This window comes from Gymnoscopelus microlampas (assembly GCF_963454915.1).
Source record: "Gymnoscopelus microlampas genome assembly, chromosome: 24".
NCBI classification, from domain to species: Eukaryota; Metazoa; Chordata; class Actinopteri; order Myctophiformes; family Myctophidae; genus Gymnoscopelus; species Gymnoscopelus microlampas.
Genome location: NC_139961.1, coordinates 12,313,235 through 12,339,492, shown reverse-complemented (window position 1 = coordinate 12,339,492; position 26,258 = coordinate 12,313,235). Strand labels below are relative to the sequence as shown.

The following is a 26,258-nucleotide window of genomic DNA, read 5'->3' as shown; positions in this document are numbered from 1 at the left end:
TCACAGGTGTTACCAATGATACTAATGAAGGCTCTATTCCATTTAGTAGCACAGTGGTTCTCAAACTTTTTAATTTCAAGGACTCCCATAACTCTCAGAGTTACACACCCGTAAGGGGCCATTTGGAACCCCCTAAAGGAACCATGAGGGTCCCTGGACCACACTTTGAGACCAGAATGGAACAGAGCCGTAATTAGTATTATATTGGTAGCACCTGTTAAGGAAGTAAGAAGAGGCCCAATTTCTTTCCAATATGGCTGCTGTGCATACAGCCTATTGAAATGTGAGAAGAGTTTTCAATTTGACGAAGATAAACAGGAACTTAAAAGTATACTACTTTAGTTCCATTGACCCAAGCTGGAACACTAATTGACTGATCATTAAAATAAACATGCTCTGAACATGCACACGGCCCACCCGTCTGACCACTTCTCAGCTGAATGGCTGCCGTGGTCAGATGGGTGGGCCGAGAACACTTTGGAGACTTTCAAGTGGGCCCTGATTCAGAAAAGATTGGGAACCGCTGAGATAGATGGATAGACAAGACACAGGGACGTCACAGGCTCTCAAAAGGTGGGGGGGATGGACTTTCGGTGGACTATACTGTACCCCTTATTTTATACTTTGGCTATTCAAAAATAGCAGATATACAAGCTCATAGCGCGGCACCGAGTGCCGCGCTATGAGCTTGTAGATCTGCTATTTTTTTTAAATCGTGATTATTTTTCAAGCGAACATTTGTAACTGTCAAATATAAACTAATTTTGTATTTTTTTTTAAAATAACGTTTTTTGGGTGGATTTTGTTAGTTTCTTTCCTGTGTTTTGGTTTCTTTATTTCGGTTTTAGGGTTAGGGTTAGGTTATTTAATTCTTATTTTAGCCTGATTTTACCGATTTATTATCAAAGAAAATACAATTATTATTATTGTTTTTTTGTTTTTTTTTCAAAAAGTGGGGGGTATGAAATCACGATCTATGTGAGTGAGGGTGTCGCGTCGTACGCACAGTGAATGGCCGTGACGCCCCCCAGACGACCGACAGACAGACAGACAGACAGACAGACAGACAGACAGACAGACAGATACGTACAGGGTTGGAATGCAGCACAGTGAAGAAATCAGGGCTGGTGAGGAACTTGGCACTGGGGGACTGCAGGAGCAGAGCCAGACGAGTCCTGGAGCTGGTCTGAGCCACAGTGCTATCCCTACGCAACTCTACACACACACACAAGCACGCGCAAGCACACAGACACGCACACGCACGCACACACACACACACACACACACACACACACACACACACACACACACACACACACACACACACACACACACACACACACACACACACACACACACACACACACACACACACACACACACACACACACACACACACACACACGCAAATGTTTAATCATCTCGTAAACCATCTCAGAACTTGCAACAGTATTCAATTCATGCAGAGCGCAGAAATGAAACAACATACATTAGACCACAATGCATTGCAGCGGTGGGACAATAAGGCCTATACCTGGGATAGATGGGTGCATGTCAGTCTCATCTGCCGGAATCTCATTGGGTGGCTGCTCCTCTGGCCTGCTGTCATTGGTTATTGTCCTTCGGATACTCTGATATCTGGGGTGGGGAGATAGGGGGGGGGGGGGATCACTTACAAGAGCGCGTATTTACTCCACAAATATGCAACACGTGATCGTTGCAGCTGTCTGACCAGGTCTAATTCTCAAGAGAGATTTCCTTTATAAATAAAGGTAACAGGAAAGTGATACTGACAATAGGAAGGTCTACTTTCGTCGAGTGTGCATGATGATTTGTCTTATTTAGATAATAATCAAACATGTCTTTCTTAGTTTCTACCTACAGTATTCCTGGTTTTGACAATGATGAATGATGGACAAAATGGGAATTCTTGTCCTTCACCGGCTCCACCAATGGCAGGCGGCAACACAGGCGCTGGTTTGATCCCTTTCTCCAGCATGTCAACACCCATAAAAAACCTTCTTTGAGCTTCAAAAGTGGGTGCAAATTGACCCACAATATGGGTAAATGTTTGCCAAACGTGTCCAATGATCACAGGACTTTACTGTATACCAGTGGTTCTCAAAGTGGGGTCAGGGGACCCCCAGGGGTCCTTGAGGGAGTTCATGCAGGTGGCTCCCAGCAAAATGAGGAACAGTGTAACCACTTTAACCCCATTTTATACTAGAAACGAGAAATACGAGAAATTGTGAAAGAAAAAAAGTAAAGAAAAAAAAGTTCTCTTATGAGGGTCCCTGGTACAAATATTTTCAGATGGGGGTCTGTGGGAAAAAAATACATATCCATGAAAATATTGGAGAACCACTTGTGCATATACTGTACACAGTGCTTGACCTCTGACCTGCGGTTCAGCTGCTCCATCTGCTGGATGGAGTTGGACCTCTGCAGGGTCTGTGGGGCCGGGGGTCCCGTGGGCCTCTGCCACGTGGTGGTTCTGTTCACATGGTCCACGTAGAAGATCCGCCCGTGGCTGTCGATGCGCGCCTCCCAGTCTGATTGACACGCACACACACACACACACACACACACACACACACACACACACACACACACACACACACACACACACACACACACACACACACACACACACACACACACACACACACACACAGAGTAGACTGGTTGGAAAAATATACACGTTTTTCACATCCTTCAAAACACAAGGACTAATTCATATTCCGTCAGCGTCTTTGTACAGAGTGACAACCAAGAATGCTTGTGTAAGTGTTCCAAAAATACTCATAGGCAAGCAAATGGACCCACCTTCCCGTGTGCATGTATTTTCAATGTAGACACTAAAGCGACAGTGTGCAACATGCAACCCTTAGGTATACAGTAGGTAGGGAGGTACTTTATTAACCCATTTAGACGGGGAAAGAATCTGTGTCATTTTTTGATTTTCTTTGGCTATATTTGGCTATACGAAAAAATAGCAGATCTACAAGCTCATAGCGCGGCACTCGGTGCCGCGCTACGAGCTTGTAGATCTGCTATTTTTTGGGGGAAAATGACACAATTTGTGCATATTATTAAAAATATATTTTTTAAAGCGAACATTTGTAGTTCCAGGGACCACCCAGAAGCAAATGTTCGCTTTAAAAATATATATATTCAAAGATTTGCACAAATTTTCATGATTAAAAAACAATTAGCAGATCTACAAGCTCATTAGCTTGTATATCTGCTATTTTTGAATGGTAAAAAAAAAATCTAAAATGACGTTCCCCGGATTGAATGGGTTAAACAGTTAAGCCCTATTTTCAAAAAGGTTGAATTTCCTTTTAGATGTTCTTCACCTATTATGACATCCATGAAATAGGGACAACAGGGTCAAGTCGTTCATTGAATTGAATTGACATCTAATCATTGTTATAGCAGCAATAGTAATACACAGAATTGAATTGTTGTTGATGGTTGAGTCCAGAGATGAGATGAGTTACAGAGTCTGAAGGCAGTGGGCGGTAAGGACCTCCTATGCCGGTGAGAGATGCACAAATGAACAAAGGGAATTCTTATAACAAGCTGTTGGGTTTCCAAACAAGCCTCCCTTATGGCTCATCCATTGAGACCTGAAGCCGATTCTACATGTCTCCTAAATCTCAACAGTTTTCTGAAAAACGTATGTTTCTATATCAGTGGTGTACTGGTGTTCAATCTTTTTCTTGTCAAGGACCCCCAAAATTATATGTATTTGGCCGCGGACCCCCATCAAAATATTTTGTTCCAGGGACCCCCCAGAAGAAACGATTTGAGTTAAAAATGTTCGCTTTAAAAATATATATATTCAAAGATTTGCACACATTTTTACGATTTTTCAAAAATAGCAGATCTACAAGCTCGTAGATCTAGCTCGTAGAGCTAGATCTAGCTCGTAGATCTAGCTCGTAATAGCTCGTAGAGCTTGTATATCTGCTATTTTTGAATAGCCCAAAGTGTAAAATAATGTTTTTTAGTTCAAATCTAAAAATGACACAGTTCCAGGTCTCAATGGGTTAAATAAAACGTCACACGTTACGGCAGTCAAAGAGGGCAACACTTCGGCTATGTCAGTTTTGTTGTCATTTCAAGTGAATAGGTACGTTGAGGTAGTTACATGTACTGTATCTACAGCAGAAAATTGGTTACGACTTTTTGCACTGAGACAGATTTCTGTCATTTCCACAGTACTTGCTTGTTGCATTATTAGCTTTCTTTTCTGTCAAAGGGTAGAAGGAATGATAATGCAAATGGTAATTTAGGAAGCTTGAATAGTTGTATTTTAGGCTTTACTATGACTATTTTATTTTACCAAATGTATCACATCAAGGAAACTTCTGTTGCAGCGTTACTACTGGATAAGGACATTTCACAATAGCTTTAACAAGAGAGCACGCACGCAAGCACGCACGCAAGCACGCACAAAGTAGCGCAAACCTTCCACCCACTACCTCAAATCTGGGCACCCGCACACAGACACAAACATGCACGCACGCATAAGTTTGCGGAAAAAACATATAATATCAGATATCGTCCCATCCCTACAGCTGATAAAATAAGATGTAAGTGGCATTTTGATATTTGTTAACTTCGACCTAAATTTCCTATGCACGCACACACACACACACATACGAACACACAATCACAAGCACACTCACTGGGCGGCAGTGGTTCATCCACTCTCTGGTAACGGTTGAGGTCTTGGCGGATTGACGGCAATGAGCGAACAGACTGGTGACCATTAACTTGGGCTGTAGCACCTGCACACGCGCACACGCACACGCACACACACACACACACACACACACACACACACACACACACACACACACACACACACAGTTATCATAATGACAAACAGCTTCTGCCCAGCTCTTTCTGTTCTACTTAGATACTGTGTATCTGTTTCATCTACTTCTCTATAGGGCTGCAACTATTCATTATATCATTGCTCTCGGGCAGAAACCTCTTATCTCCATATAAGTATCAAAAGTGATGCGTTTTCAGCTTGTCCATTTTTGAATTTGAATCCTGAAAAGCAACAGTTTTGGACATATGAGGTTTCCACCCGACAGAGATGATATTCTTAGCGATTATACTATTGATTACTTGATGAATCAAATTAAGAAGTGTATTTTTGGGGCGGTGTAGCCGCCCCCTATAAGTGAGTTTTGGACACCGACCAAAAAATTTGTGTACCCCCTAACCCTTCCATTGTTAATGCAAACCGATACTTTTTTCATATCAGCCAATCACATTACAGCTAGTGTCATCACCACTAACTGTAATGTGATTGGCTGACTTTGCAAATTCAGGACTGTGATTGGCTAGCGAAACACATGACACATGTGCAGCCCTATGAATAGCAGTATGGACTTTAAAAAAAGTCATTTATCCTTTTTTTAAAGTGAGTCATGTTGTGATGACCACACACCGCCCACTTCACACTGGGTGGGATTTTTTATATACTATTGCTGTCCGACAGAAACCAGCTAACTCCATTTTGACGCTTTTGCATTTTTTTTCCATAAATCAGGGCCATTGAACACCCTTTTACGTCTATGTGTTGGTAAAAACAAATTTAACCAATGAAAACCATTAAAAAGCGCTTCTGACAAAACCAGCTAACTCCATTGGATCCTCAAACTTTCTGCTAAACCAGCTAGCTATTTTTGGTATTTTTGGTACTGTATACAAAAGAGAAAGTGTTTTAATCAATTACATTGATTAGTTCAATTAACTGGCAAACCCCTGTTTCTCTAGATACAATTTAGCTTGATTTCCACCCAGTGAGCCTTGTAATACACTCAACACCACATAACGCCTCATAACATTATCAGCTATCATCCTCCATCACCTAGTACTATTACGTAGCTTTGTTGAATACTGGATTTTGATTGGTCAGTCAAGGCAATCTTTGTTCGTGTTGCTATGGAAGCATGGAAGCTGATGAAATCATTGTAAAATTAATTATTTCCTGCCTAATAATTGATTCATTCCCAGTCCCAGACTACCGCTTCAGGACCGCTTCAGGTCATCTACAGTCTCGGAAGTCCCCAGAATCAGAACTAAACGTGGAGAAGCAGTGTTCAGTTTTTATGCACCATATATCTGGAAAATAAAACACAGGGTGCTTCAACTCTCAATTATTTTAAATCAAAGCTAAAATCCTTTCTGTTTGCTGCAGGCTTTTATTGGGATTTTTTAATAATTCTTCAGCACTGCAATTTTACTCTTATTGGGACCGCTTATTATTGCCTTGATGTTGAAATGTACGCTACACATAAACTTGCTTTGCCTTAGTTTGTAAGTGGCTGTGTAATAAGCCGGATAATGTTGTGTACCAGGAACCAGTCAATAAGGACTGTAATCACTGTACATTAACCTTTAATCGACTATCCTTGGGTTTGAACAATGCCCCAGTCCATCATCACTACATGGGTCAATGCATTTTTCGGGAAAGACCAAAGTGTCTCTTCAGACTCTTAAGTTGGGGAATCTTAGCCTCATTGTTACCCCAAACGTCCATGTTTTCTTCAGGATGTAAAGTTGGCAGCCCTGAGCCACAGGCAATCTTATTGTGCACCTACTGTATTCGTTCTTCTACTGAAACAGGGTTGGATCCATAATTCTTTATGTTATCTGTAAGCCTTGCCGAGCCATGAGGCCCATAGGACAGGAGCCAATCTCCTGTTTCTGTTTCTGTAGCGTGAGGCAGCTTGATGTACACCCCCTGGACATGACGCTAGTAATAACAATAATGATAATAATAATATTACATTTTTGGAAATCACAAAGTGCTGAAGGGTTTAAAAATCTAAAGGCATAAAAACAACCATAACACCCTTTCTTGGGGGAAAAAGTCAATTAACCCATTAAGACCTGAGGCCGATTCTAAAAAAAAAAATCTAAATCCTAATATTTTTTTTTACATAAAAAATATATAATTATATAAATATTAATATATAATTAACAAAAATGTCTCAAAATATGTTGTTCCAGAGATCCCCAGAAGCAAAGATTTGAGTTAAAAATGTTCGCTTTAAAGTTTTGCACCAAATTTTCTTGATTTTTCAAAAAAAATATACAAGCTCATAGCGCGGCACCAAGTGCCACGCTATGAGCTTGTAGATCTGCTATTTTTTAATATCCCCAAAAAAATCTTAATATGACACACAGCTGCGTCCCCGGTCTAAATGGATTCAAAACTAATTAAAAGACCTAAGAAAAAGCTCTGTTAAAAAGGTATGCTTTGAGTCCAGTTTTAAACGCATCGGTAGATTATGGGGCTCTCAAGTGGTCGGGGGGTAGGGCATTCCACAGGCGTAGGGCAGTGGAGCAGAAAGCCCGGTCGCCCATGGTGCGGAGATTGGTCTTGGGGGGTCTGGAGAAGGTTGGTGTTGGACGAGCGAAGGTTTTGAGGGGAGGGTTTTGTTTGGAGAAGTTTTTTGAGATGGGGGGGGGGGGGCAGGGACGTGCACAGATAGACTCTAGGTGGTGCTTGAGCACATGCCCTTTGCCCTCTTGACCAGAAGTTTTTTTTTTTCCAGTTTACAGCAGGGGTCTTCAACAGGGGGTCCCGGGCCCCTAGGGGGTCCTCAGAGTTACTACAGGGGGTCCGCCAAATCTTTACGTGATATGATTTTTCTTTTACCATAACCACTCGAAACCTAGCATCCCTTTTCTGAGGAGAACTTTAGCCAAAAATAGCAAATCTACAAGCCCGGGCTTGTAGATCGGCTATTTTTGGCAAATAGGTATAGGTGTAGAGGGAGAAAAGAGCAGACCAAGTAAACAAAAAAAAGTATAATTTACTTGAGCACCTGCCCCTCAAAATGTCTATGCACGCCACTGTGGGGGGGGGGGGGGTTCATTGCCGTGAATGCTAGTATGTCAGAGGGACTTACCCATATCAAACCCTTGATGCTGAGTGCCAAGCAGGGAGGCATTCGGCCCAATATTTCATAGTCTTTGAGGTATGACCCGGCAGGGGATCGAACCCCGACCTTCCAGTCTCAGGGCGGACACTCTAACCACAAGGCCACTGCACCCACTGTATTCGTTCTCCTACTGAAACAGGGTTGGATCCATCATTTTCTCAAACCTCTCAATTTCAAGGACCTCCAGTTTGGTGTGCATTGGGCCACGGATCCCCATAACTCTGAGAGTGTACAAATGGAACCAAATGGACCCGAGTCTGTTTGGTTCCTTATTATCAATGATTTAGCTGGGGCCCCCGTGGAACCCCCTCAAGGACCCCTGGGGGTCCCCGGGCGGCCACTTTGAGAACCACTGATCTACCGTAGCCTCTCAGCTCACCTGACTCTTCATCTGGTCCCTGATGACCCGTCTGTCTAGCTCCTCCTTCTTCCAGGTTATTAGACACGCCCCCAGAAGCCTGCATCATCATGCGCATGGACCGCCTCCGCCAGACCTCCCCTCCCTCCTCATCCTCCTCCTCCTCTTCCTCCCTTCTGTCAGCTCTTGCTCCTGAGTAGGGTGCAACAGTTAATTGAACTAATCGATTTAATCTATTTAAAATGATCGATAATATATCATTTAACCACCATGTCATTGTAGGCGAAAAGTTTAAAAACAATTCCAAGAAATTCCAAATGTATGAAAATAGCAGATCTACGTGTCGCATTGTGACGTGAGTTTGTAGATCTGCTTTTTTCATTATTTTTAATTAATATAAGATAATATAAGATTTGTTTATTTATAATTATTATTCTTTTTTTAGTATAAAAATGTTTAATATAAAAAAGTGCTTTTTGATTATTCAATTAATCGAAAAAGTAATCGATAGAATAATCGACAAGAAAATGATCGATAGTTCCTGAGATTTAATTAATTTTGTTTGGCTTTTTACTATACTATGTATTGTACTAACGGTGTACAATATCATAATAGTTTATACTGTAGACAAGGAGGAATAAAATGTATCCATTTACCATTAAATGGTAAATGGATAAATTTGATCCCTCCTTGTTTGTGTCTGTGTCACATCCCCTCCTGTGTGTTGGTAAATATAAGTGACACAGTAACCTCACACCCCCATAGATGAAAGAAGAAGGAAAAAAAAGTAAGAAAAAATGACAGCAGAGGTTCAAAGCAGAGGTTCCCAAGCCTAGTCCTTTGGGGAATCCGTACCGCTGCTTGTTTTCTGTGCAACCAGTTTATCTGACCACCCAGGTCTAACTAGTTCCTGGCCTCTACGTCCCAGTCCTCCCTGCGGTCCTCTCTATGATCATAATATCGTCTCTTTTCCAGACCCAGGCCTACATGAGGTTTTGTCAGTCGGTCGGTCGGTCGGTCGGTCCCTCTTTTCCTCTGCACACACGTCATGCGAAGTCCGGCCATTCAGATTTCAACCACTAGGGGTCTGGCAGTACCAGGTCTCCTGGTTCCCTTGTTTTCTTTAAATCTTCTTTTTTGTTTTTATTCTGTTTAGCAGCTGTTATATTATTTGATTTCCATTATTGTATAGGGGGTTTTCATTTTATTTGTTGCACTGTGGTGATTTAACACTAAGTTTTTGTCGCACTTGTTGTTTTTTATTTTATATCCATTACTTTTCAAAGGAGCAATTGTGATTTGGGGCGGCCATAACTGAGTGGTTAGTGAGCCCGCCTATGGAGCCAGAGGTCCTGGTTGCCCCAGGTTCGATTCCAGGCCAGGCCAGCATATGTGTCGATGAAATTACATTTGTCCCTGAGCAAGACTCTTAACCCCTAATTGCTCACAGGTTCTCATTGGAAACAAGTCCGCAAGGACTTTCATGAACGACCTGTTAAAAGGAATTATCCTTATCCTTATTTGCATTTTCTTTCTTAGTTAATTTCTAATCAAGGTTGTAACCTTACTAGTCACGTCACACATCCTTACTACAGTATGTGGGTTCTCTAGGTTTGATTTCTTTTTTACACAGGACAGCGCACGCTGGTGTCTTTTGAGATCAACTATATGACTGAAACTCTTGTCACAATATTTACACAGGAAAGGTTTTTCTCCAGTGTGGACACGCTGGTGCTTCTGCAGGTCACTTAACTGACGGAAACTCTTGTCACAATATTTACACAGGAAAGGTTTTTTTCCAGTATGGATACGCTGGTGCGCCTTCAGGTTATGTAACTGACTGAAACTCTTGTCACAATATTTACAGAGGAAAGGTTTTTCTCCAGTGTGGACACGCTGGTGTCTTTTGAGAGAACTTAACTCATTGAAACTCTTGTCACACTGTTTACAGTGGAAAGGTTTTTCTCCAGTGTGGATACGCTGGTGCCTCTTCAAATTACGTGACATACTAAAACTCTTACCACACTGTTTACATTTGTGGTTTTCTTTCCTGTATAAGTCATCATCAGATCTATCTTTACTTCTCCTGGCTGAGTTAAAGTCTTGGTAAGATCTTGATTTGTCAGTTCCATCTCCTTTTCTCTGGTTGGCTTCTTCATCAAAGCTGCTGCATTCCTTGGACTGTGATGTGGATGTATTTATTTGTTCGGCTTGGAGATTTGTCCTCATTTCCTCTTCGCTCACTTGTCTCTCTCTCTCCTCTATATATCTGTCTTTTTACTCGGGCTGTCTCATATAATCTCTCTCAAACTCCTCAGTCCTTAACTTAGTTAACCACCTCGATAGTTTCTGTTTGAAGTAACAATTTCTCTTTGATGTACTGTTCTTATAGCCTATGTTGACTACATTTCTGGTCTGATGTCACACACAACACAAACTGTTGCCAAGCATTCCAAACTGCTGATTTGCGCAGGCGTCATTGCATTTAATGAATTTGTCATTGTATGCTTGGAGGTTGGACATCTTGGAGGTGGAGTCGTGATGTGAGTGTGTGGGAAAATGTTGTCGGCAGGACTCATCGATCTAGAAATGTGCAAAATCTCGTTAAGCGTTCTGTGTGACCAATCGGTTGTCCAGAACCACGGTGCACCAATAGAACTCCATGTATGGATATCCCTGAAGAATGCACATAATCTCTGTGTGAACCGTCCGTCTGATGTCGATACTATGACGTCATATTGATGTCATCAGGGATCCCCTTACATGGAGATAAAATTACTTATACATACAGAGGAAGAGATCTCCATATATGGACATGAAAGGCAGATGGAGGGGTACGATGAGTTCTCTGACATCAGGATCTAAAGGGTACAGGGTGTATTTCATTATCAGAGGGGAATACGTTCCCAGCATCGTTCCCTGCGGGCATTGATCAGCCCTGTGTATACAAATAATTTGTACTGTGGCACTGGTTTTAATCTCTGCCAGACATGTTAATGCCACTGCCGGTGTGTCCGTGTTTGTCTGTCTGTCTGTCTGTCTGTGTGTGTACAGCTAATCTCGCATACTGCTGGACCAATCTTGAGCAAACTGGCTTGGTCTTGCGTTTCTTCTCGGTTATCGCCCCGGTTGCACCCCTTTAAGCCCTGTGGACTCCCTTCCTACCAGCGGCGGTCCTGCTCCCGCTCTCTTTTTTGACCAACCCAAACCCCCCTTGCCCAAGTTCTGTGCCACTCACCCTGAATACACTTTAGACCTCAGAGACACATTTCTTGACGCTAGTGACGGGATTTTCTTCACGGAATACAGTAAATAAAGGCCTATGTATCCACGGTCGTTGGTCCGCTTAACATTGAGCATAGAAAGAAAGAAGAAGAATAATACAAAATATATAAAAACAACAAAACCCTTCAGTCTCCTATTTTACTGAACGCTTGGTCAGGGACCACATGCAGATACCTTCACGGACCACCAGTGGTCCATGGACCACCAGTTGAAAACCCTGCATCTATAACATAAGTATGTATGACTATATTTTTGGGCAAGGTTTCAAGGATGGCCATTCACTTTCTCTTGCCAACGCCAGCCTGACTCTGAAAGAATGTAGCAGTTATAGCTCAGTGATTCTCAACCTTTTCAATTTCAAGGACCCCTGTTTGATAGGCATTAAGCCACAGACCAATGTGCGAGTCTGTGCTCATGGTCTTTCTTTCCATTAGCTAGTGTGTTTCAGACCATGTATGTTTAGTTGTTTTCATCTAGTACGTTGTGTAGTGTGGACTTTTCAGTCTATGGCGTAATATTTGTTTAGATACAGTATGGCTGTCATTGTACAAACTTGCACATTGTCGGTATAATATTGCTGGCAAACGTCACATCCTTGGCTCACAATACTTGGGAATCTCTGCACTGATGGGAGGTTTCATTATTGGCTGTATGGAACTCAAAGAAAACACTGTGTTGGATAATTGTAGGTTATATTATTATTAATTATAGGTTGAGCGTGCCAGCTCTCTAACTAGAGGGACAAGGAAACCAAGTAATTGTAATTAACATGCTGGCAGGATAGAAAACCAGTAGTATCATTGGTTCTGCTTGCGCACAGGGACAAAATATTCATGTGAAGAGACAATGACACTACACAAATGCCAAATAGACTATCAGGATGAACATTTAAGGGCCGGCCACATCAAGCACTACAACTTAGGGGTGTAGCAGATCATAAAGTTCAAGGTTTGGTTCAAGCCGAGGCGTTACGGTTCGGTACATTTACGTTTCGGTAAATGTTTTATTCAGCAGAAAAGCAGAACATTTCTATTTCTAATGTCAGAGAAATGTATTTCATTTTGCTTCATTAAACGTAGGGGAGCCTCAGCAGCTAACTGTTATCTATTTAGGAAGAGTGGCTGAAATTGTCGCAGGGAATTGTTGGTCAACCTTCAAATCAGTCCACTTTAAGGCCAGGTTAGCTATTAGCCTTTATACAAGAGTTGTAATTAAACAGGAAGATCTTTCTCTCACACACATGCGTGTACAAAATGTTCACGTACCAACTTCTGCACCGCTTGCAGACGACCCTCTGTTTGGGTCAGTGATGTTCCTCCTGGCCGAAGCAGCTGCTGCTATTGGTCCGTTGGCTTCACTGCTTGAGGATTCTGCACCTTCCTCTTCTGCCTTAGGAGCCATGTCCTCTCTGGTATCCACCTCCTTGGGGAGAGGAGGGCAGAGGCAAGGTGAAGGAAAGAATAGGTAAGGAGAGAAGGGCACATGCAAGGTGAAGTGAGGTGAGGTAAGGATAGGTAATGAGTAGAGCCTGACGCTAGATTTGTGGGTCCAATGCCGATTCCAGCACACTGATTACAGATGGTTGACCAATATTTTGTAAAACAAAAACTACATTCTAAACAATTTGAAAAACTTAAAGCAGAAGAAAAAAACAATCTGCAGCAAAATTGCAGATATCCATGTCGTCAAAAAAGCTAAATAATGGGCGATATAACGGCCAAACCTATCGGTCTGGCTCTAGTAAAGACAGAAGAGGGGATGCAAGGTGAAGTGAGGTGAGGAAAGGATAGGTGAGGAGAGAAGGGGAGGCCCGCTCAGAAGGGGAGGCCCGCTCACCTGAATAGGTGGAAGATGAGAACCGCTGAATGTAGACGTGCTCATTGCTTCCTGGTTTGGAGCCATGGGACTTCTCTGGCCCTGACACATGCACTCTCCCCCGGCAGGTTCCTCTGGTGTCCGCTGGCCCTCTGGTGGAGACCCTCGCGAGGAGCGGGAGCCCGTGCAGACCTCTGTGTTGTTGGCTGCACCCCCGGCAACATGCAAGGCCTCAGCTTCAACTCCAGCGGCGAGACCCACCGCGGACTCACTGCCAGCTGCGGCCTCAGCCAAGGTTGAAGTTCCTGCCTCCGTTTGGCCCCCGGTCTCAACTCCATCCCCGGCCTCATCCCCACCTTCGACCACAGCCTCAGCCACAGTTTCAATCCCGGCGCCATCGCCGTCCGACGGTCCTGCCTCTGCTTCGGCTCCACCCTCGGCTTCCTGCTCCCCTTCTGCTTTGGAACCCTCGCTTCCTGGTACGGAACTTGTCCCGGCCGCCTGCGTGCCATTGGCTAACTCGGCGGCCCGCTGGGGCTCCCTCGTCTGCGACTGGTCCCTCGGCTGGCCCGCCGTCTCCTCGTCCTCATCGGAGTCGATGTGGAGCATGGCGTTGAGCCGCGTGTCCGTCGGGAAGCTGGACCGGAGTTTCGGCGAGGGTGCCGCCAGCAGCCGGTCGCCACAGGGGCTCCTGGGGGCCTCGATGGCGTCCAGGTAGTCGTTCAGCGACACCTGCCGGTGGGTGTGGCCTCCCAGAGCCACGGGATCCAAGCCCTGACCTCTCGCGTGGTCGGGCCCCCGCCACACGGTATCCTCGCTGTAATTAGAGGCCCCGTTGACCAATAGAGAGCCTTCATCGGAGCCCGTGGGTGAGGGGCCGCGGGCGACGCGGGAGGACGACGACGGGTGGGGAAGGTCTTCGTCGTCCGAGGGGCTCCCGGGATCTCCGTTGACACCAGCCCCCAAGATGGTCCCCATCGCATCGGGGGAGGCCTCTGTCAAGACGAGAGAGAGGGGAGGGGAGAGGGTTTCATGGGAAGGGAGAGAGACAGAGAAGGATAGAGAGAAGATCGGAGATGAAGGTGAAGGAGAAAACATGAGAGCGGAGAGAGAAGGTGTAGAGAAGTAACAGGAAATGAAAAAAAGAGGGGGAGAGAAAGGGAGCGACAGATGGGAGAGAGAAAAGACAGTGGAAGAGAGAGAGAGAGAGAGAGAGAGAGAGAGAGTGGAGGATGGGAGAGTAGAGAGAGGAAGAAAGTGGAGAGGTGAGAAGTAGAGAACATGTCTTTGAACGTCATGCCCCAGAACAGTCAAAGTGCTGAAACTACATTTCAACACTGTGATTTGGCCTCTAAATCTAGGAATAACATTACTAACAACACAGCATCAGGAAAAAGACATGCTCCTTGGATAAGAGATGGAGGTTGGCAGCTGGAGGAAGATAAAAGTATTCTGCACAAATGAGAAATTGCTTCATCGCGCGTGCGTGCGTGCGTGCATAGGCACAAGCTAATAATAACCCTTATTTTTCAAATCAAAGTTGCAATGTGTTTCACAGCTCCCCCAAACAAGCAATGTCAACACAACATCACACAGTAGACAAACCAATAATTAAGCAAAAAGAAAGAAAAAAAAGAAGAAAAAAATCCTGAAAGTAGATAAAAGTATTTCTCTCTGCAAGTGTACTTGAAGAAGATATTTGAAAGAAGACACAGATCTGCTAGGATCTAAGGTTGAACTCCATCTTAGCCACATGAACCCTTGTTTCCGTATTCTGGGCATATCATAATGGGCAAATATTCAGCAATAACAGTCCTTCTACATCTACAAGCTCACAACGCACAGCGAAAAGAATGCAGCGCTCATGTTTGTGGATGATGGAGATAGAAATACACACCTTCATGTCCCGTAGAGGTGATGTCCACTCGGAACTGCAGCTGTCCACTGACATGGTCTGTGGGGAGACGGCGGCATAGACCGTAGCTGAGTGGCTGGTACCTACACATGCACACGCACACGCACACGTACAATAGATCACAGTGCATACTCACTTTTAGATCAATAACAAATCAGTACTGTACCAGTGAGCCAATATAAATATCTATTGAATGATATTGGGTTGCTGAAGGTGATAAGTAGTTGTTGTCTGAAGACCATGTGTGCTCTCTTTCATTCTGGTCAGTTATCTACATGCTAAAGGACACAACACTAATTGTGCTAATGGGTAATCAATACCAATTCAAACTATACTTTATGAGTGGTCCGGGGACCACCAGTGGTCCTTGAGGGGGTTCCAGGGGGTCCCCAGCCAAATGAATAGTTAGCAACCAAATTGACCCTTATATGTCTGTAACTCTGAGAGTGTACAAATGGAACCAAATGGACCCTAACGGGTCCATTTGGTTCCATTTGTACACTCTCAGAGTTAAATGAACACTGATGATGGTGATACAGTGTAGATTGGGACTCCCAAAAAATCTAAATGGTTGAGTCCCTGGCATATCTTTTCAAATGGGGGTCCCTGGGCTAATATTTGTCAATTTGGGGGTCCTTGACGCGAAAAAGGTTGAAAACCACTGCTTTATGTATCCACCACACCATTCTTACAGACACAGTTCAATCCATAATAATAATGAATGTTTTTTTCTGCGCAGCGACATAATTATAAACATGAAACTTCTGAAACCTTTCCGAACCAGAGTTTTTTTTCCGACGTTGGAAGAAGCATGCATTGGCCTTTATGTCCATGCACAACATGGCCAGCTACAAACTGGCCTAATGTTACACATTACAATGTCACAGCGCTGGGGGTTGCTTTTATTTTCTAGTAGTCTGGTAATCAATACATTATGTCAGTGATGTGTGTGTGTGTGTGTGTGTGTGTGTGTGTGTGTGTGTGTGTGTGTGTGTGTGTGTGTGTGTGTGTGTGTGTGTGTGTGTGTGTGTGTGTGTGTGTGTGTGTGTGTGTGTGTGTGTGTGTGTGTGTGCGCTAACTCACTCAGCTGCAGGTCCCTCTAAGAGACGCTGCATGGGGATGGTCAGTTGACCCAGAAAACGCTTGATGATTGGGCGACTCTTGGCAAACTTATCCTTCACCTCAATCTCCAACACGTCAGTCATCAGAGCTACGTAGGTGTACTTCTACAGACAGACAGACAGAACCACAGACAGACAGACAGACATATACAGAGATAGATTATTAATTCATTGCTTGTGAGGGGTTGTGTGTGTGTGTGTGTGTGTGTGTGTGTGTGTGTGTGTGTGTGTGTGTGTGTGTGTGTGTGTGTGTGTGTGTGTGTGTGTGTGTGTGTGTACCTCTCCATGCCACACAGGGTTGGTGGTGTTGGAGATGATAGCGGAGCGTCTTTCCTGGCCGTGGTGGGTGAACTTGGGCAGACCGCTCCTCTTCCCTGGCTGAATGGACATCTTCAGGTAGGGGTCAGGGTTGAAGAACATGCCCTTCTTCAGTCCCATGGCCCGGATGTCTGGGAGCACACACGCGCGCACGCACACGCACACACACACACACACACACACACACACACACACACACACACACACACACACACACACACACACACACACACACACACACACACACACACACACACACACACACACACACACACACACACACACACACACACACACACACATGCACACAGACAATTAGAAACACAGAGCAGTGATTTTCCAACTTTTTATGATCAAGGCATACCAATGGGCAAGTAAAAATCTCAAGGCACACCTGTATTTATTTTCACTTGTTTCATAGATCTGAAATAAAATAAAATGCAAAAAAATTGGCTATTATCACATGCCCAAAATAGGGAAGAAAGGTTGAAAGTGGTTTAAATATTAAATATATATATATATTTTTTGAGGGGGGTATAGAATTTGTCTCTGTTTGGGAAATGTATAACTTTTCATTATTACATACCGTAATGTAATAATAATCGCAAGGCACACCAGCGTGCCTTGGTGACTGTTTGGGAACCACTGACACAAAGCATGCACATCCACCATGGTGATCAGAGCAGGACAAACAAAGAATCAGCATTAAGATAATGATAGAGCCAGCACAATGTTTGCTCCCACTGTTTATTGCAGCAATAAACAGTAGGAGCAAACAACACAGACGCTATCATTACCTTATAACACACACACACACACACACACACACACACACACTAGGGGTGTGCCGATACACTAATTTCACCAAACGATACGATACGATATTTGGCTCACAACTTCGATACGATATCGATACGCACTTTTTTTATTATGAAAATATATGGGGGAGGAAAAAAGTAAATGCAAACAAATAATTCTGTTTTTGCATTATTCAGACATGCAAACTTGTAGCTTTTCAGCTACAATAGCCGTTTTCAATCCAAATAGGGCAATAGTGTGACACCTGACCCGAAAAAACAACAACATGTTGTCACCCTTTTCACCTCGGGGCTGTTTACATGCCTGATTATAATAATTGTAAAAAAATAAAACATAAAAAATAAAGATTATTATTATTTTTTTCTAAACGATATTTTTTTCCCCCAAAACGATACATATCGTCACGAAAACGTATCGCGATATATCGTGGTACGATATATCGGCACACCCCTAACACACACACACACACACACACACACACACACACACACACACACACACACACACACACACACACACACAAAACGCTAAACACCAAGACGGAAGGAATCACATCGGGTGTTTACACAAATCACAAAATAAAGAAATTGAATGAAGCATGTGTAAACAGTGGGATTGTGTGCATACAAACATAAAGTACCAAATCAGTTAAGGTACAATATTTACAGGACTTACCATCCTAGAAAAAAATGTGATTGTAAGTAAATGTACACATAATAGTTCTCTGGTCTTTCTAATGTTGGCCAGTGGGTCGGGACCCAAAGGTGTTCCGAATCCTGGACTATGAGCAACTTTAATAGAGGAATATTGTTTTATTTAGTACCGGTTGATAACGGATGCATTAGGGGCCCCAGAAACACACAATATAACACGGGCACGTACGCACGCACACACACACTCTACTCAAGCCCGCTTCTTACCTGATAGGGTGAAGCTGACCAGTTTACGACAGTGCTCATTTCCTGATTGGTCATCTGGCTGGCCCTCGCTACGCACCTGCCCAGGAAACAACCAATTGGAGAGGAGTGTGAAGTGTGATGTCACTCACCATGCCAGAAACAAAGATGACTGTTATTCAATATTTCCTTCAATACAACTATGATGACGACAGAGGATATGTCACCACCAACATATCTGATATAGAAACATAACAACAAACTTATATATTGTACTTTTAGTAGGCTATTTAACAGCGACTTCAACAGAGACGAGAGAGAGGGACAGAGAGAGAGAGAAGAAAGAAGAGAAAAGTGTATGGAAGGCTGAAAAACAGTCAACTTATGCAAACACACACACACACACACACACACACGGTACACACCTGTACTCCAGGGTTCTTGACAGTGATACAGGGCGTGGTTGCTCTCAATGCTCCACTGACTCCATGGTAATATTTAAAACAGACCTTTGTCTCCGCTGAAACATAGTTGCATAGTTAAAATGAATGCTCAGCCATGTAGCACGCTGCATAGTGAAGACAAGGTGAAACTGTTCTTCTGTACAATGGTACATTCAACACAGAGATTTTTAGACAAAGATGGTGTATCTCTCTTTACACTTCACCCTAAAATGATCCTGAGAATCATGTTACAAATGTATAAAATTGCTCTTTTTAAAGTGAAGAACGGCTAAATTGCCCCGAAGACCTCAGAAATCTGTTGCATCTTAGGATCAGAACAGTTTGAGTGTAACAATATCAGTACTTGTTGCAAACTTGTTGTCAGCAGTTATTTACCATACAAAGCACAGGATGAGATACTGTAACTATCCTTTGTGCTGTTTAGGATTATCATCTCTTAAGTAAAAATATGGTTTCAGAGGATGGTGAGTAGGATGCTGAAAATATTTATGTCATTCATTAGGCCCTAATGAAAAAATACACTACAGACAGTCTACTACAGCAGAGCGATTTAGAAATAAAAAACACTTGCTAGCTCCCACATGCTTTAAAGCAAGAATACAGACATTTGGAATTAAATAATATATCATGAACTATAACACTGAATAAACAGGACATTCTTGTCCTGCTATGTGTGCTGCATACAACAAATCCAAGTAGAAATGTTAAGAACCGGTTTGAGGACCTGAGGTTCATTGGTAATAGACATAAATGTATCTAAACTATAGATAGTTGGGGTTCAGACCATGTAATGTCTTTGAAGTTCAAATCTAAAGGGTATTTCCGACTGCTGCGATTTCTCTCCCCAATGTTTTCATGCTTAACTTTATGCTCCGTGGAAAATAGCCAACTTAAGGCTATTTCCAGCGTGTGACACCATCTTCCGATGAATGATAAATAGGGCTTAAAACGGGTTTGTTTGTCTCGTCGAAAACCTTTGGTCTGAACTAGGCTTACGGGTAAAATAGGATCCGCAGTTGGGATAACAACCATCACAGCACAGATAGGGATGCTGGATGATGGGAAATTGGGAATCACCGCTACGGTTGAAACACGTCCTTGACCAATCCCATTTCTCGGCTGCAGCTACTCATAAAATACTCATAAAATCCAGAGATGCACTCACACTCCATTAAGTATGGCCCCGGCTCCAGCCTCCAGACGATCTGACCCCGCTGTGTGCCGTTCACACCACGGTTCTTAGAGTCCCACACGTTGCCCACAGACGTCTCATCTGCGACATAATGCAGACACACGCGCGCACACACACACACACACACACACACACACACACACACACACACACACACACACACACACACACACACACACACACACACACACACACACACACACACACACACACACAATTTAATATATTGGGGAAAAAATTGTAAAGTAAATGTGACATGTGCACAAGTATGGGCACACTTCAAATTCATTCATAAATACATGTTTCAAAATATGAGACAGACAGACATACAGACAGATAACAAATATACATTTGTATCTTCTCCCTGTTCAGTGTCGGTAGTCACTATCAGTCTGAGATCATTTTCCATGATAACGTTTTCAAAATGCACAGTCAAAACTACAAGGTGAATTCCTTTGGGCCCGCAGGCCACAGCACCGTGTCACAGGCCAGGAGGCATTAAACATTTATAATTAGATCAGCCTGGTCAAACGAAAAACAGCCTGGATGTCATTAGATCAATGTTCTTGTCCATCAACATGGGTTTCTGTTTCTCTCTCCTTCACGCATGCACGCTCACACACGTCCACGTGTCCTACCAGGGTGCAATCAATAAACTATAAGCCTTTGAAGTTGACAGTGGAAGATCCCCCCCTTCTTTCTCGCACACACACGCACGCACGCACGCACACACACACACACACACACACACACACACACACACACACACACACACACACACACACACACACACACACACACACACACACACACACACACACACACACACACACACACACACACACACACACACACACACACACACACACACACACACACACACACACACACACACATACACACACAGGGGTAGCGGCTTGACCCGGTAACCGTAGGACTTCACTCCATGCCTCAAACTATATGGCATTTACGCACACGCACACGCACACGCACACTCACACACACACACGAACATGTAGGTCAGACTGTATGGTGAGTTTATGGAGGCTGTTGGGCTCCAGGGTTATGTGGCTCACAGCCAGGCTGGAAGCAGATGCTCGTCCCTGGGGGAGAAGAAATGGACTTCCCCTGCCTGGGTCAATACACCCAGTGATCTAAACGGTAGAAGACAGAGGGGGGATGGAAGAATGGAGAATCACCTTTCACTGCACACAGTACAATTCTCAGTGTACAAACTGAACCCGTAACTCAGAGAGTGTACAAATGGAACCAAATGTACGGGTCCATTTGGTTCCATTTGTACACTTAAATGAACCATGTACCTGATCAGTCACATACAATCAACCATTTGTATTTCCTGAAGATGACCCGTGCATATGATGTGTGTCAGTCCGTGACAGTAACTGGTACTGCAGTGAGTTATAGTACTGTCTGGTAATATAAGCCAGCAACAACCACACACCTTGACCCGCCTGTACGAGGTGGAGTCAGAGGAGATCCATGAGGAGACATACTAATGAATGACGAATGCTGCTTTTTGATTGGTGGAAGGGTTTCAGATGAGGCGAAATGCCTTGTCAACATTTGTGATTGCAATGTGTTAGCTCTGTGCCAGTTGAATACATTGCCGTATTAGCCTATACAGTAAAATACGCAGTGTTCATTACCTCTAATGGACCATACGGGTACATTTTTACACTCAGGGGTCAAATTGAGTGGTGCAGCCAGGCCCGGCACTAACCGACAAATGTTGCGGAGGGGTGCGTAATTACTGGGGGTGCACGCGCGTAGCCTGTGCGCGCTTTTTGAAAAATAATGTATTTTTACCGACAGCAGCTGAAGTCCTTGTCATGTCTGTCTGTCTATAAGTCCATCCTAGTACACACAACACCACTGACCACTTTCTTAACACGTTGAGCAGTTGAGAATCACTGAGGTGGTGCGATAGTAGTAGTAGGTCCAGTGAGGTCCTGTACTAATTTGTGAGGACCTTTATTTTATTTTAACATTCGTTGATTCTCTGTCGAGACTGCCAGTTAAAAAAAAAAAAAACCTTCTGGTACTTCTGGTTTTATTTAATTGCGTTTCGGTGTCAAGCCTTCCTTTGTGCGTGTGTGTGTGTGTGTGTGTGTGTGTGTGTGTGTGTGTGTGTGTGTGTGTGTGTGTGTGTGTGTGTGTGTGTGTGTGTGTGTGTGTGTGTGTGTGTGTGTGTGTGTGTGTGCGTAACATGAGATGACACTCAACTGCACTTAAATGCTGATATTGCTGACTCTGCATGATATTTTATCTATGTGCTTACACACAGACACACCCTCTTTCTCTCTCTCTCTCTCTCTCTCTCTCTCTCTCTCTCTGTCTTTCTCTCTCCATTAGCTAGTTAATTTAGCATGAGAGAGGTTGAAGTAATGCTCGTACAAGGCATAACCTCTATAGTGCAATCCCATCACTATCATACAGTTATTTAGCCTATTACTATTACACTACGAAACAGACAGACTTCAAGATTTCAATCTTAAGCCATGCAAACACGACGTTGGCTGGAATTGACACCAACACTCTTTTTGCTTGTCGTCTCACTCTCCCGAATTGGCAATGAAGTCCAAACTACAGTAAAGACAACAGCACATCTTGTGTCCAATCCGGCCTGCCGTGTACTTCAAGTAACTTTATTGATATTGTCAACCAGTAGGGAGACCACCTCCAACCAGTGCAGATGTACTATTGTGTGAACACATACTGTACTCTACCATATAGACTCGATTAATAATAATAAAAACTTCCGGATTGTACGGTAGCTTTTAATGTCCAACATTTAAACTGTAAACTTTATTTGTTTATTCCTTAGCTTTTTTTCACAATTAGGGACATTTTGGTCTTGCAATTTAAATATTGCAATCAATAATGTCGTCAATCAATATAGATCAATAAGGAATGCAAGTGTTTAATGACTGTGTGCATGTGTGTACTGTTTCAGAAGTGGGGGTGGGGTTGGGGTCAAGGAAGAGCCAACTAGCACAGCTCACATTCACAATCATTTACAGGACGAAAGCTTTCTTTCGGCTGTCATTTTGATGTCATAGTGGATTCTTGAGATGGCATCAAAATTGGACGTATCAATATTTTAGTATCGATCGGTCATCTGTAATTGAGACGAACAGGTAAGTAGTCCAGATACGACAGGCTGCTTAACTAACACTACAATAAAAAAAGAGACGTATCACATTCCCAGATGGATATGGCAGCAGATATTTTCACCACCCTATCCCTAGCGTCCCTATGTCAAAATATCATTGGCGTTGTATCACAACAGTTTAAGTGGTTAAGTGTGATACTGGTCTACCTTGAATAAAGTCATGCAGGCTTTGGAACACTTTTGCATAGCAGAGCATGTGGGGATGTTCACAGATATATATATATAGATAAATATAATGGCATCTTTGCTAACACATTTTTTTATATTATCATGTTGAATTTAACAGTTATGCGCTCCAGCAATTGGAATCAGGTGATGGAAATAAATGTATCTGCTTAAAGGTGACAGCAGATTGTTAACAATACTTATACTACGTTCTCAGATCAGGTCATCATGATCCCTGTCCATATTGCTCAGGGTTATGTTGCAAAAGCGATGCATAATCAATATTTTCTGCTCTTGCATCCTAATTATCAGAGGAATAGTTCTATTACAGTCCAGTGTTGAAGAACAGTGGTTCTCAAAGTGGGGTGTGGAGACCCCCAGGGGTCCTTTATGGGGTTCCAGGGGGGTCCCCAGCCAAATTGTTGATAGTTAGGAACCAATGGACCTTTTACAGATCTGTAACTCTGAGAGCTCAGCGAGCAAATGAAACCAGAAGGACCTATTATGGTGGTCCGTGGCCTAATCATGCAAACAAAACTGGGGGTCCTCGAAAGTAAAACGTTTGAGAACCACTGTCGTAGAAATCAACCTGAGGGGGGTTTACAGTGAAGAGTTGAGCTTACCGATGTGGTACAGGCCGATCCAATCAGTGGCGTCCACTTCCTCCTTGATGTCCCAGGAGATGACCAAGTGGGAGTGGCCTAGGGTCAGCTGGTACATGGACGCCGTGAGCGACGAGCGGCTCTCCGAGGTCACCAGGTCGGCGTCGCTGTTGGCCCGCTGGAGCCCCACCCCTCCGGCGGTGGCACCGCCAGACTCCGACTGGACGGCGGCTCCGGACGGCGCCGAGGAAGAGCCCCGAGACCGTCCGTGCACAGACAGGCTGCGCAGGTTCTCGGGCCCCAGCGTGTACGGCCGGGAGTGCGGGGTCCTCCGCCGCACCGACGCCAGGTTCTCCCTGGGCCTGCCGCCGCTGTTGTTGGGCGCCGCCGGAGTCGAGGGAGACGAGGAGGCGACCGTGGCGGCGGTCGCCATGTTGACCGCTGAGGGGGAAGCGGGAGAAGACGAGGGGAGGGGGAAGAGGAGGAGGGCTGCTGGGGGAGGTGATGATGATGATGATGATGATGATGGGGGTGGTGAGGATGAGGATGGCGGTGGAGGGGGTGGTGATGATGATGATGAGGGCGAGGGGAGGAGGAGGAGGAGGGGCGGGGGCGGGGGGGGAGGACGGCCGTGGCAAGGGAGGGACGAATGGTGGAGGCGGGGGGAGGAGAGAGGGGACTGGAATCCAAGTCGTGGAGCAGGCCGAGAAAGTGGATGGCCTGTTTGTAAAATTAGACCTATTTAGTGGGACAGGCGGATGCAGCTGTGGAACCAGCTCAAAGCATTGATGAACGGTAAAGGAGTGCTGGGACTATGACCCGAGTTTTGCAAAGACCTACTTGGGGGACCCAAGATTATAAATAAAATGTTTACACTCGGTCTTTGCTCATGACCCTTGCCAGAGCATCTCACCTCACTTTTGGGATCCTGACCCACTGATTGAGAAACACTGGGGAGGGGGGTGGGGTCAGGGTTGAAAGGAGGATGGACAGGTGGCTGGGGACTAGATGGATGAAGGACAATGGCTGACAGCTTGCTGAATGCAGGGTCCCTCTGAGTGACAGCGTCTGTGAGCGGTTCAAAAACGAACTGAGCTCAGTTCACCCAGGGCGCTGCTGAGCAAGGCACTTCATTCACAAAAAAACGATGTGAGGGCTGTCCGAAGCATAGTTTAGTTCAGTTCCTCGCTGCACTATTCCTCCCCGCCACATTCTCCTTGAGCAAGGCATTCCGTCCGTTTCCATTAATCCATGGGTTCTCGCGAACGAGAGTTTCTGTCTCTCCTGGCGCTTTCTCTCTCTTTCCTCTGCCTCTTGCCTTTCGAGGGTAAAAACGTCCCGTTTGCATGCAAGGCGAGAGTCACTCCGAGAACTTGGAGGTCATTTACCTCGAGTGAGCGATCGTCACAGGGATCGTTAACACCGCCCCCACGTTACCCATCACACGTGGAACAGTCTGGCATCCGGCGGCCGTTCCTAGTTAGTACGCTTTGTCAAAAAAGAGGCAGGAGCGATGGCGAGACGGGCGTGATGTAGGAGGAGATGGAGGAGTGTCCTGGAGTCCCTCCACTGCTCTGTCTGGCAAGTGATGGGAGGGTGGTCCACACTCCACACTGACCGCACAGGAGGATGGCGGAGGGAGGCTGCACACCTGCAAAAGAGCAGAAGAAGGGATGGCAACAAAGAGAAGACAGAGTTAGAGAGAGAGAATACGAGGCAAAGGAGAAATGTAGAGAACAAATGTTCTCACATGCGACAGTGTGACAACAGACCGGGAACGCATCTGTGTGTCATTTTTAGATTTCTTTGGGCATTCAAAAATAGCAGATCTACAAGCTCATAGTGCGGCACCGAGTGCCGCGCGCTATGAGCTTGTAGATCTGCTATTTTGAAAAATCGTGAAAAATCGTGGCAAAATCTTGGATTATATATATTTTTAAAGCGAACATTTATAAAATATGTAGTTCCAGGAACCACCAGAAGCAAAGATTTAAGTTACAAATGTCCGCCAAAAAAAGAAAAAAAATCGAATATTTGCACAACTTTTCATGATTTTTCAAAAATAGTAGATCTACAAGGTCATAGCGCGGCACTCGGTGCCGCGCTATGAACTTGTATATCTGCTATTTTTAATAG

At 44.3% G+C, this 26,258-nt stretch overlaps 1 protein-coding gene across 6 annotated transcripts in view; it reads right to left on the bottom strand.

The window, feature by feature from the left end:
- Positions 1 to 26,258, bottom strand: part of LOC311040414 (E3 ubiquitin-protein ligase HECW2-like) — a 64,526-nt gene that overhangs the window by 24,161 nt on the left and 14,107 nt on the right. Inside the window, exons 3-16 of one of the 6 annotated variants that reach the window (XM_084050689.1) lie at positions 24,144 to 25,773; positions 20,136 to 20,243; positions 18,932 to 19,026; positions 18,531 to 18,606; positions 16,753 to 16,922; positions 16,436 to 16,578; positions 15,335 to 15,435; positions 13,459 to 14,432; positions 12,888 to 13,044; positions 8,359 to 8,529; positions 4,692 to 4,799; positions 2,402 to 2,552; positions 1,535 to 1,638; positions 1,091 to 1,215 (exon numbers count right to left, since the gene is read on the bottom strand). In XM_084050689.1, the coding sequence (XP_083906815.1) occupies positions 1,091 to 1,215; positions 1,535 to 1,638; positions 2,402 to 2,552; positions 4,692 to 4,799; positions 8,359 to 8,529; positions 12,888 to 13,044; positions 13,459 to 14,432; positions 15,335 to 15,435; positions 16,436 to 16,578; positions 16,753 to 16,922; positions 18,531 to 18,606; positions 18,932 to 19,026; positions 20,136 to 20,243; positions 24,144 to 24,555 (2,895 nt within the window). In that variant the 5' untranslated portion in view covers positions 24,556 to 25,773. Of the gene's footprint in view, positions 1 to 1,090; positions 1,216 to 1,534; positions 1,639 to 2,401; positions 2,553 to 4,691; positions 4,800 to 8,358; positions 8,530 to 12,887; positions 13,045 to 13,458; positions 14,433 to 15,334; positions 15,436 to 16,435; positions 16,579 to 16,752; positions 16,923 to 18,530; positions 18,607 to 18,931; positions 19,027 to 20,135; positions 20,244 to 21,161; positions 21,170 to 24,143; positions 25,774 to 26,258 lie in introns of those variants that run through there. The other 5 variants (XM_084050690.1, XM_084050694.1, XM_084050691.1 and 2 more) reach the window with 5 other exon arrangements.